This window comes from Hyaloscypha bicolor (assembly GCF_002865645.1).
Source record: "Hyaloscypha bicolor E unplaced genomic scaffold K444scaffold_182, whole genome shotgun sequence".
In the NCBI taxonomy this organism is placed as follows: Eukaryota; Fungi; Ascomycota; class Leotiomycetes; order Helotiales; family Hyaloscyphaceae; genus Hyaloscypha; species Hyaloscypha bicolor.
The window spans coordinates 6390142-6402152 of record NW_020194684.1 but is presented as its reverse complement, the minus strand read 5'-3'; the positions used below and the strand labels follow the sequence as shown (position 1 = coordinate 6402152).

Below are 12011 nucleotides of genomic sequence, written 5' to 3'. Positions count from 1 at the left end.
TTACCCCAGCCTCCCCGGCTTGGCGTTGTCGGGTGGGGTGAGACAGTTTTTCTCCAAAAACGCCTCCCTCACGCCAACGAAAACGTTATTTTGACGAGCACCACAACAGTTGCACTCGATTCCCACAACTTGACAAGTTTCACAAAGAACAAATGTCACTGCCATGCTTCACTCCCGAGTACTGGGAACCCTCGTGGCTTTGTCAGAATGACAGGCTCTCCGCTATCAATTGGCACCGTCCGGCCGAGCCATGGTGCGGGGTCGAAGCTGGTATCCGGACGTCACGCATGTCGATCATGGCTCACTTCCCAATAGCATCGCCGCTTTGGCATCAAAGGTGTCACTAACCACCCCAAAGCGGAATAACGCCGGCCGGAGGATGTATCATTCCGCGGGCTCAACCTTTTTCCGTCCTTTAACGAGCTAGACACACTGGAGCTTGCTTATTACATCTCGGCTTCCCACTTCCTTTTCCTTTCTTGCACAACCTCGTCCTTCAACGTACCACAAACTTGCACCTTGCAACACCACGTAGCAACGCAACGATGTCGGAACTGAAGGAGTATCCACGTCGCGACAGTGGGCGGAGCAGCAACTCTGCTACAAACGACAAGATCAAGGGCCTGGAGCGGGATCAACTGGAGGCGGGCATCAGCCCATTGGTGGCCGATCTACCTCCGGACCCAGATGCTCACTTGAGCGCTGGCGAGCGAGCAACCATTGTAAGCTCCCAAAGTCCTTGATTCTTTGAAACCACTGACACGCGACACAGGACCGTCGACTTCTCTGGAAGCTAGACCTCGCGTTGATCCCTTGGGTAAGCTCCCTTCTAGCGATCTATCTCGAGCCCAACTGACCGCTCAGCTTTGTGTTTTGTACCTCCTCTCGTTCTTGGACCGGACAAACATTGGTAATGCCAAGATCGTCGGTCTCCAGCAGTCTCTCGGTTCTACTGGCCATCCTCTCTCGGCCGGCGCTTACAATGCTGCTCTCTCCATCTTCTTTGTTTCATACTCCCTCTTCGAACCTCTCACCAATGTCCTGCTCAAGCGCCTTACTCCAAAGCTTTTCATCCCGATCATCATGTATTCGCCTTTGTTCCACTATTCACTTTCAGCTGCTGACAAGAGACAGGGTCCTCTGGGGTCTTATCATGACTTTGATGGGCTTTAGCTACAACTGGTCTGGCCTGATGGCTGCTCGCGTCAGTTTCTCCCTCCTTTCTTTTTGATTACAAAACTGACACAGACAGTGGTTCCTTGGTCTTGCCGAAGCCGGCCTCTTTCCAGGAGTGAATTACTACCTCTCTTGCTGGTACCGTCGCTCCGAGTTCGGCATCCGTGCTGCCATCTTCTTTAGCGCAGCCGCAGTCTCTGGCTCCTTTGGTGGTCTCCTTGCAGCTGCAATTGAGAAGATGGTTGGCCTTGGTGGACGTCCGGGCTGGGCATGGATTTTTATCCTTGAGGGTATTCTCACTGTCCTCTTCGGCCTCGCTTCCTTCTGGGCCGTCCAGAACTTCCCTGACAAGGCAACCTTCCTCTCTGAAGTAGACCGTGCTCGCGTCATCCGACGTCTGAAGATGGATCAACAGTCTTCAGCCGAACATGAAGAGTTTAAGATGCAATATGTAACTTCCGCTCTTAAGGATTACAAGATGTGGTTGGGCATGATGATCTACATGGGTTGCGACATGCCACTCTACGCCTTCTCCCTATTCCTCCCCACTATCATCTCTCAGATGGGTTACACGGCCACCAAGGCACAGCTTCTCACCGTTCCTCCGTACGCTTGTGCAGCAGTCCTGACCATCACCGTCGGCTACATCGCTGATCGCACCCGCCAACGCGGTCTCTGCAACATCTTCGTTTCCCTCATCGGCATCGCCGGTTTCGCCATCCTCCTCGGCAGCGAGAAGCCCCATATCAAGTACGCAGGCACCTTCCTCGGCGCCCTGGGTATCTACCCCTGTATCTCCAACACCATCTCCTGGGTCAGCAACAACATCGAGGGTGTGTACAAGCGCGGCGTCGTCTTGGGTTTCGTCATCGGCTGGGGCAACCTCAACGGTATCGTCTCCTCTAACATCTACCGCACCGGCCCCAAGTTTACCGCAGGCCACTCAACTGTCATGATTTACATGATCGTCTGTCTTCTTGGTGGTAGCATAGCTATGCGTACCTTACTTGTGAGAGAGAACAAGAAGCGCTTGACCGGCCAGCGAGACCACTGGACCCGAGGCATGTCTCATCGCGAGGCAGAGAAGTTGGGCGACAAGCGACCCGATTTCATCTACACTCTGTGATTTCCTCACTTAATGTGTTCCCAATCCTCCACCTCCAGCTTGGTGTCTCGTTTGTTTCCCTCATCTTGATCTTGTTTCATGGATGACGCGATGATACCCGAGTTGAGTTGCTTTGATACGGGAGGGAATGGTGCGTCATCATGGAAGGCTGTCATAAGGGCCAGTTCTTTTGGGAGTCGGGGCTTATAATACACAATCTGCGAGACAGTCATGAGGATTTGTTCGCGAGGCTGTGTTGAATGAAGTCAGTCTTTCGAGGAAGCTTGGACTTATACATAGTCTGCGAAAACTGAATAAAAAATGATCAACGAGATCCATCTGAAAAATTCCCTTCCCTTGCCGTTGCGTGCATTCTGTTTATTGCGTACCTTGCTGTAAGTACTTTTGTTCAACCCCCCTCCGGATTAACTTCGCGACTTCGTGTGCTGCAAGGCAGTGGTTCGTTTTCCTTAAGCATCCTTTGGTTCTTCCGCCAGTGCGGTTGCGATGTGCTTTCAGCTTGTCTTTTTGATCTCTTATTAAAGGCGATCTGAGGAGGTGGCCTGGTAGACTAGAAATAAGCATCGAAGATCGATTCCAGACAGCGGTCACGGAAGTGGCTCACCCACCGAGAAGATTTGACATTTGAGCAGTTTCGCTTCCTCTGCGGCGGATTCATGGAGTCTGAATAAAATATCTGATCCAAAAATAACAGATATCTTGGAAGAGGATTTTAATTCGTTCTCAAAGCTTGAATTCAATTAGAATGAAAGGAATTCAGGGAAAGCTTTGATGTTTGCGGTGTTGGAGACTCGGGCACAAAAGTGAGAGAGATGGAGTCCTCCACCGAGAATTCTTCCAGGAAAGCTAGATCTGCGCTGGATGGGCTTCAGTGAGCTGTCAAACTGTCATCTGGATCTGATCTTTTGAAGTGTCTGAGGTGAAGCTTGGCCGTTAAGCGAAGTCTGTTCAGGCGCCGTTGTGCCACTGGGACCCCCAATGTCACACTCGCTCAGATGCATTCACAAGAGCAATTATATGTCACCAACGGAGAGAGAGGTTTTCAAAGCGGAAAGAACTGGATTTCATACAAGTAAGTGCAAGAATATCTGAATTAAAGGGCCTGCGGGATGACTTCAGCCTTCCCACGGAAAATTTTATCGATGTCGCCAACTCCATCCAATAGACCTTCCTTGAAATCCATACAACGTCGCTAACGAGAGAAAAGTGGTAGCAAGAACGAGCTCCCAGCTTCATCAAAAGAGATGCCGTCGACCCTTAGCCATATTTGTCAAATCATCAACGCAATATAACTCTAAACCAAAACGCCATGTTTCTGTTCCGTCCACAACTACCAAAAGAAAAACTCAGGAACCCAATCTGTACCCGATGTGTCAGAGCGCTATGGGCGATGCTGCTGGAAACCCACTTACAGTTCTGCGACGGGCTAACTTTGAACCAGAAAACCAAGCGCCTCCCGCAAGCATACAATTCTGCCGAACTCCGTGACAACATCTTCACCAAATTTTGGCTACCCCTCAATTTCGACCCCTTTCTTTCTCGATTGAGCACCTCGACGTGCGTGAGCTCGAAATCTCCTTCTGTATCTTTGACTCTTGCACATTCTTCGGCCATTTTGGCGTTGACTTTGGTTCAATGAGCTCCAAGAACTTGCAGATGGACCAGTAGACGTCTTCAATTGGGTTTGGGATTCTTGGGAAGCACATGAGGGCTGTGTGGACTCTGAGCGAGGTGAGGGTTGCGAGGTAGCGGTTGGGCATCTGATGATGTGATATGATATGATATGATATGATTGATTGATTGATAGGATTGAGTTCGGCGGTGGAACTTGGAGGAAGTGATGTGCCTACGAGGGATGTATGGGGAAGTTGGAGGGTGTAGAAGAGGAATATATGTGCACTCTCATGCTGGTCAATGAGGCTTATGCCGAGGGTTGTCCAAGGGGCTGATCAGCCCTATGATTGTAGGAGGCCTGCTGACAGCAAGGTGGCGTGCTGAACAACATTCACGTGCTGAACCCCAAGTTCAGCTAGTTATCTCGCCTCTACGGACGTATAGGGCTCATTTGACCCTGTGTTCAAACAAGCATCTCCTGATAACACCGCATTGAAAAACGCCGCGAGGTGTTATTTGTGTGGCGGCTGGGAGCTTAGCTGAAATGATGGCAAGGCTTCAGACGCCTGGGGTACGATGCAGCTAGCGGAGAAGGGGAAATAGTCCAGGGTTATATAAGAAAATCGGCCGGCTGGCTTATTATGAGTGGGGTGATGTAAGCAGCGTGCCTCAGCTTACTCCGCGTCGCAACAGGGGTTTGTGACTGGCTTGCCCGTAAGCTTCCGTTGCTTTGCGGAACTGAGAAAGGAGGGTCATTATTATTGGACCGTTGAACGCCGCTGAAGGTATAAAGAAGGTCTTAAGGGCGTAAAGGCGACGGAGAAGGAGAAAAGGATGTGTCTCGCTAAGCTCTCAGGGGCAAGGCGGCACTTTTTGCCGGTAGGGCTGGCCGGGGCCGGGACAATATTTTTCTATTTTGTGGCTTGGTTTCATGACTCTGTTCCTCAAGTGTGAGGCCGTAGAAGATTTTCTGTACTTTCTTTACTTCCCACTCAAGTTCTTTTAGTTATTACCTGGACTTTCATGCTCGCGTTTTGTCCTTTCCGAATCTAGTCTAGTCGGATACCCCTGTTCTTTGCCTACCCTAGTTGGAACATTCTCCTACCCGCCGAGAGCAGAATTCTTTACTCGTTTCCCTGTTTCGATAAGGCTCGATTGGAGTGTAGAAGAAATCCTTTCTTTGGTGGCTTGCTGCACTCGAAGCAATGTGGAAGAAATGTCAAACACATCCGCAAAAGGTCATTTCGAGAGCAAAGAACCGCTTTTTCGGAGAGGAACCAAACGAGATATCTGGTAAAGTTGCTTGAGCACTGGACCAGCGTCTGCCTAGTAATTAGTGTCTCGATTCCTGGGATCCGTTGGGTTACTGCTGGTTGTGAAGTCATGCTGATCGTTACAAATTTGGAGGGCTAAAGGGGCATCAAAATTCCCAGCGAAAATCTAGCAGGCTGCTAATGGTAGACGGCTACTCAATACATGGTTCTGTATGTGGTGATTCCCTGAGGTTAGAAATCTTTAAAAGCACATATCGTGGAGGATTGTGGTGCTGGTAGTGAAGTGTTCTCAAGGTGAAGGCTCGAATCCATGACAAGGATGACGGCTCCCTGCATTCTCATGCGTTTGCATTGATTTTATTTATTCTCGGAATATTCAGTTCCTCTTACCTTTAGTGAGAACACGAAGCCTGTATTTTGGCTGCTTCGGCGAGTCGGCTAGTGTGTGGCCGGTAAAAGCAGCCTCGCAGCCTTGTGTGTGAGAGTCTACTTGAGATCGCTTTCTCGTCTCGTCTTCAACCTTTTCCCTCCTTCAACTTCTCCAACACCACCACGTTGGGCATTGAAACGTCGGTCACCATGGCAGGTAACAAGAAGATCAACAAGGCAAAAGCCAGAGCAACAGTCATCACCACCTACGAGGTTCTAGCTGGCATGGATGGTAACCCCAACACTCCTAAGGAGTTCGATGAGTCTCCCCACACTGATGAAGAGCTCTTCTTCAAGGCAGATGATGATGCTACCCAAGTATGTACTCTTCCTCCTTCTCCTCGTCGCTTTCTTTTCCATGCCGTGGCTACGATTGGCTGGCGCGTCGCAGCTTCCAATGCACAACGGCGGTGTCACGCGTTCACATTCGAGCAAACGGAGCTGATGATGTCTCTCAAACAGGCCGGCAAGAACAAGGTACTCATTCTCAACTTCATCCACCAGGAGTTGCACCATGGCACTGAGCGCAAGATCCCCGCATTGACCGAGAAGGACAACACAAACATCGAGACTTACCACCGAGTCAACTACGGTGGTGTCGATCTCGATGTTTGTGTTTACTGGCCTCCACGTGAGGGTGGTGAATTCAAGGCTTGCTTTGCAATGGTCAAGTTCGCCTCCGATGATTTGAGTGCTGAGTATGGCGAGAATGGTGTTGTCTCTACTGATGCCGCCTGGAACGCCGACGCCAAGGCAGACATGTTCACTCTCAAGAATGACAAGTTGATGAGCAACTACTGGGCCCCTCGCTGGAAGGTCTGTTGTCCAATTGCTCCTTTGGCTCTCCCCTTAATATCCTGTATCTGTCTGCACCTTTGATTAACCCATCCCACAATCTACCAGGAGCAAAAGCCAGGTTGTTCATGAAGCTGATCCCTTTTAGTACATCGTCAATGCCCTCCGTGCTACTGCGTACAACCGATTCGAGAAGAATGGCGTCTTTATCCCTGAACCTGAGCCAGAAGTAGCCACCGATGACAAGGGTGATGATAATGAGTCGCAAGTGGAGCGCGAGGAACAAATGGAGGTTTACTGTGGTTCCACTGGAAAGATCATCGGTCTCAAGGGCGCCAAGATTCAAGAGATTAGAAAGACCAGTGGTGTCACCGATATCAAGATGCCGGCCAAGAACGAAGACGGCCCTCGTCCCAAGGCTCGTGACCCGGTCCACCTCACCATCATCGGCAAGGGCCGTGCAATCAAGACCGCTAGAGACTTGATCCAGGCTGTGGTCGACGAATGGGTATGGCTTCTTGCGTTTGATTCAATCTCAAAAATTTGACACTAACCTGGGAATTAATTCAGGCCAACGCTCCGCGTCCTCCTCGCGATGGCGGTTTCAACCAATCCGGTGATAGTGGCTTCGGTGCAGGCGATAACTACGGTGGAGGTGACAACTACGGCGGCGGCGGAGGTAACAACTTCGGCAGCGGCGAGAACACCGTCGGTGGTGGTGATTAGGACACTGGAACTGGTGGTGACAACGGTGGTGGCAACCAGGCTTGGAACTCTGGAGCAGCAAATAGCGGAGGCTGGTAAAGCGACGGATGCTTCCAATGTGCTTCCATGGCAAAGGCGACTGGCATGGCCACTTCGGCTGATGAACTGTCTCTTTTCTTTCTCTGTGGCACAATGGGTTTCTCCGGCAGTGATACTTCATGTCTTTGATGGTGGTGATGGACCTGGCGAACTTCCGTGTGGCAACAATTTCTCTGTTTCGTACTGGGAGATGGTTCAGCTTGCGGATGTATTACGAGTGACGAGTGATGAGCAATGAACAATGGCAATACTGAAAACAACGAGCCCTTGATTTGGTGTGGCTTATGTGAAACGGGGGCCCAGACTTGATAACTCTTGACACCTCGAATCTCTCAGCTAAACCGTACCATTCGAATCCAATTTGGAGCCATCTTGCGTTTCGAAAGAGCTTAGCTCATCGCAGGTTAATGAGGGACTCCCATACTAAATTCTTAGACCATATCATAGACACTACAATAACAGGCACCCATCAACCACCTGCATTTAGATACAAATCATCGATACATGGCCGAGTCGTATCGCAACACATATCTCAGAGGAGAGTTTGGAAATTGCCAAGACCGGCTTTGCTTCATCTCTTTTAGATGTAAGTCATAATGATGATGTAAGGAAAGAAAATTTATGCAGAACAACAAGCCTAGATTGCTGGTGCTCTTCACCCAAAAATAAATACCATCACGATATCTGAATAGGCTCAAAGGAGTGGCTGTGTTACAAGCAATAAGAATCTGCAAAATTCTAAATATAGACCACATAGAAATTGTAACAGATTCCCAATACGAAGACAACGGCATAAAGTACCAGGAATACAGGGCATTTTGACCCTCGGTGCTCTGCAAGGTGCGAATTTAGGGCAGAAGCTCGCTATAAGCCCCTATAACTCTAGGTAGTGCTCTCTAAATGTAAAGAGGCACTATAAGACATTCGCATAGGATAAGTAGATCTTCTAGGGTTATAGCACTATTAGTAGAGTAACTACAGTGCTCGGACGCTAAACAAGCAACTATTATAGGCCTCCTTAGCAAAGACTCCCTTGTAAGTACACTGAAAAGGTGTGGTAGCCCTTATTAAAGGCGTAAATGCTGCTGTTAGGGGAAGGGCCTGGAAATATAGGGCCTTATAGCAAGTTCACTACCTTAATCTGTACGCTAGAGAGCCTAAAAGTCTCCCAATGCCCTGTATTCCTGATACTTTATGCCGTTGTCTTCGTGGAGCAAGAAGAGGCCCCGCACAACAGGGTGACAGAAAATCGATGGAATCAGGAGGGGATATAAGGGTGTGGATTGAGTCCTGTGAGAAGAACTAGCTATATAGACTCTGAGGCCTGATAAGGCAACCACGCATCACTAAGACTACTTCTAATTTCGCTTCTTCTACGACTCCCTCTCATAGGATCGAGCCCCGGCGAAGATATCCTGGGATCCCCGAATCTCCCTATACGAAAGCTAGAATATATAGTAATACTAAAAGAATCTTTCTTTATTTCTATCCGGAAACTTTCTTTCTATATTATATTTAGTAAACGAAACTAGCCAAGCCAAACTCTAGTATATAAATTCTCCTATTCTAATACCAGAATCCCAAGAAGAATACCTATTTAGAAACCCTATTTCCCTATAATTATATATTATATTCTTTTAATATTCTAGAATCTATAATTCGTACTATGAAATTATATTTAGTATATACCGGGAATTATATAAATAGACTTTAGAAGTTTAAATATAGCTTTTCTGAAATAAATATTCTAGAAAACCAGAAATGCCTTTTTTTAATAAGATACCAGATATTCTTTCTAAAGTCGGAAAGGTTTTAAATAATTACTATAATAATATTAAGAAATTAGTATATTATTAATCTAATAAATTATATATAATCTCCTTATATTTCCTCTATAGCTAGTAATTATAAAAGAATCTCTCTAAGCTAGCCTAAGCTTCTTTCTTACTAATTTCTTATCCTAAAGTATAACTATTTAATCGGAAATAAGATTCTAATAAAAATATATACCGAAATTATATTATTTCTTATTCTAATTTTTCTAGAAATTAGATTACTTCTGGATATCTTATTAAATTCTTTCTCGGTTTAAGATAAAATTAATAATAAAATTAGTATAAAGGTTATTATTAGGGAATAGTTTATTTAATTCTTTACTAAAATAGAATACTAGGCTTTTATACTTATAAAAGAGAAATATTATTTTAATATCTCTTTCTAAAACAAATCCTATAAAGATTTTAAATAGAATATAATCTAGATAAATAATTTCTTATTAGTTTATCTTAAAGAATATCTTTTCTAAAAAGGCTTTATATTTTCCTAAATTCCGGAAATACTTCTTAATAATATATTAAATAATATTATTTGCTTTCTTAGCTATTCTAGTTATTTTCTTTATTATAATAAAAGAAGTATATTAGGTAATTTTATAAGAAACTATAAATATCCTTATATAATTTCCGAAATATATTTTAGGATTAGTATAGATTCTAACTAGTTAGCTAAATATTCTAAAGATCTTTAGTAGAAATCTTTTAATAATAATAGAATTCGGACTATTATAAAGATCTCTTTAAATATATTAGAAAAAGTAATTAATTATTAATAAAATATATTATAATTCTCTATTAGCTTCTAGAAATAGGCTAATAAAATTAAACTCTAGTAGTTTTATTAGGGCTATAATTATAACTCGAATTAAAGTTTATATTCTAATTATTATTTTATATTTAGTATATTTCAGATATCTCAAAATATAATTCTTAATATCTTTTACTATATAGGGCCAGAGATAAGGCTTTAAATAATAAAATATAATTCCTAAAATAAAATATCTATTATTATTATATATTTAAATAAGAATTAATAATATTTCGTTTTTTATAATATAGTATTTCTATTTCTTCTAATAATTAAAATATAGAAATCCTTTTTATATTTTATATCTTTTATATTATATTAAATCTTTATCTAATATTAACTAGAAATAGTATTATACTAATTTTATAAACTATTTATAAATATAAGAAGTTTTTTCTGGAAAAAAAATTAAGATTACTATTATTTCCTCTTATATAAAAAGTAATTATATAAATTATATAAAAGGATTTCGAATTAATTTCTAGATTTATTTTTATGAATTTTTATAAGCTTATTATAGGAATTAAAGAATTCCTATCTCTTATAAAAGATTTTTATATCTTTTCGAGTTCTTTTATATTTTCTTTAAGAAATAATACCTAAAGATCTTATTTCTAAAAAAGTTCCCTAATCTTTCTTAAAAGTTCCTTATAATTATTTTTTCTATTTTTCTAAATTTATTTTAATTTCCTATTTATAATTATAAGATTACTAAACTCGAAAAGATTAAGAAAATTCTTATTAAGATCCGGGAAAATAGTTCTAGATAAAGTATTAGCTACTAGATTATATTTCCCAGAAATTTATATAATATTAAAATTAAGATTCTAAAGATTATATATTTATTAAATATAAATTCCGTCTAAATATAATAATCTTAAAAAATATACTAATAATTTATAGTTTATAAATACTATATTCTCGAATATATTCCGGAATATATAATTATATTTCCTATAAAATTTAATAATTAAATAAAGTTTATATTTATAAATATTATAATTTCTTTAGGATTTTAAGAATATAAATATATTATAAAGAATTAGAACCTTAGTAAGCTGTAATGGGCACACGTAATAGCGTATAGACAGGTATTAGATATCGTAGATCTAGTTTCCTATTTTAGGTAAAGCTTATAATCGGAATTATACGAGTAATCGGAATTATACGGATTATATGGGATCATATTTCCTAGTTAAGTAAAGTGCTTTGCAGGCTTGGCTAAGCACTAGGGAACATATAGGGAGATGCTCCTAGCTTTGGAAAGGGGTATTAATTAGTCTTTTATTAGAATTAATTCTTGGAATTAGTTATACTTGCAAGCGTCACTCTATAGCTTATTTACCTTGACTATTTATATATTACCCTGCTATTACGTACCTCACATTCTAATTAATCTAATCTTCAGGGAGCAGTTCATTACGAGGTAGTCAAGCTATTAATAGATAAAATATTAATAGCTGGAGTATTAACCAGGAAAAGCGCCTCTACTACTACTATAGTAGCCTAACCGGGCACCCAGGGGAGCGCCTAGTCAAGTACTCTTCATACTACCTAATCAGGAGAAGGAAATAGAACTCAGATGCCCCCAGAACTAGTAGATAGGATAATAATAATAGAGAAATTGGCGGTGGCTCGCCGTTATATTACTGAGTTAGAAACAGAGATATAATAGAGAGAAGATCTAGAGGAGCTAGAAGCTCAGATCCGTTATCTTAAAAACATTCGGATATCCGGTATAGAACCCGTTATACTCCCGGCGGTACCCTTGGTTCGGAGGGCTCCAAAAACCCGAGAACTGCCTACTTACTGGGGAAAGAATATTAAAGAAGCCCAGGACTTCTTTTATTAGGCAGAGTTAAAGTAGTATAAAGATAGCGGGATTACCTGGGCTACTAATATAGTAAAGGTCATATATTATACTTCCTATTTTAAGGATATAGCCAGGGATATCTGGAAGTATAGGGAGCAATTAGTAGGTATTAATACTATAGATTAGGAGACTATAAGGTATTTGTTAGTAGGTAATAAGATAATAGAATGAATTAGTATATTATAAAACCACAGTATTAAATTCAGTATAGAACTAATCTCTATCCCTCCTATAAGGTCCAGGAAAGCCCCCTCTAAATAGGAGGCCCCGATGGCAT

General features: G+C 42.5%; 2 protein-coding genes across 2 annotated transcripts; both read left to right on the top strand.

Moving 5' to 3' along the window:
- The first annotated feature begins 76 nt into the window (after nt 1–76).
- On the top strand, nt 77–2623 carry K444DRAFT_575410 (MFS nicotinic acid transporter-like protein). The gene is made up of 5 exons (XM_024877474.1): nt 77–722; nt 773–817; nt 865–1085; nt 1135–1204; nt 1253–2623. The coding sequence occupies exons 1-5, from the start codon at nt 546–548 to the stop codon at nt 2300–2302; spliced, it is 1563 nt and encodes a 520-aa protein (XP_024729230.1). The 5' UTR covers nt 77–545; the 3' UTR covers nt 2303–2623.
- A 3146-nt stretch (nt 2624–5769) lies between these two features.
- Nucleotides 5770–7464, top strand: K444DRAFT_669902 (uncharacterized protein; the record flags this gene model as incomplete). Its single annotated transcript, XM_024887572.1, has 4 exons — nt 5770–5937; nt 6082–6435; nt 6563–6922; nt 6985–7464. 4 exons carry the CDS (start codon nt 5770–5772, stop codon nt 7138–7140), a joined length of 1038 nt encoding a protein of 345 aa, XP_024729229.1. The 3' UTR covers nt 7141–7464.
- Nucleotides 7465–12011: the final 4547 nt, after the last annotated feature.

Bases quoted from the DNA above. Each gene is read 5' to 3' on its own strand.
- K444DRAFT_575410 (XM_024877474.1), top strand. From the start codon at position 546: ATGTCGGAACTGAAGGAGTATCCACGTCGCGACAGTGGGCGGAGCAGC. The intron at 723-772 runs GTAAGCTCCCAA...CACGCGACACAG, and splicing joins CTGGCGAGCGAGCAACCATT to GACCGTCGACTTCTCTGGAA. The intron at 818-864 runs GTAAGCTCCCTT...CTGACCGCTCAG, and splicing joins ACCTCGCGTTGATCCCTTGG to CTTTGTGTTTTGTACCTCCT.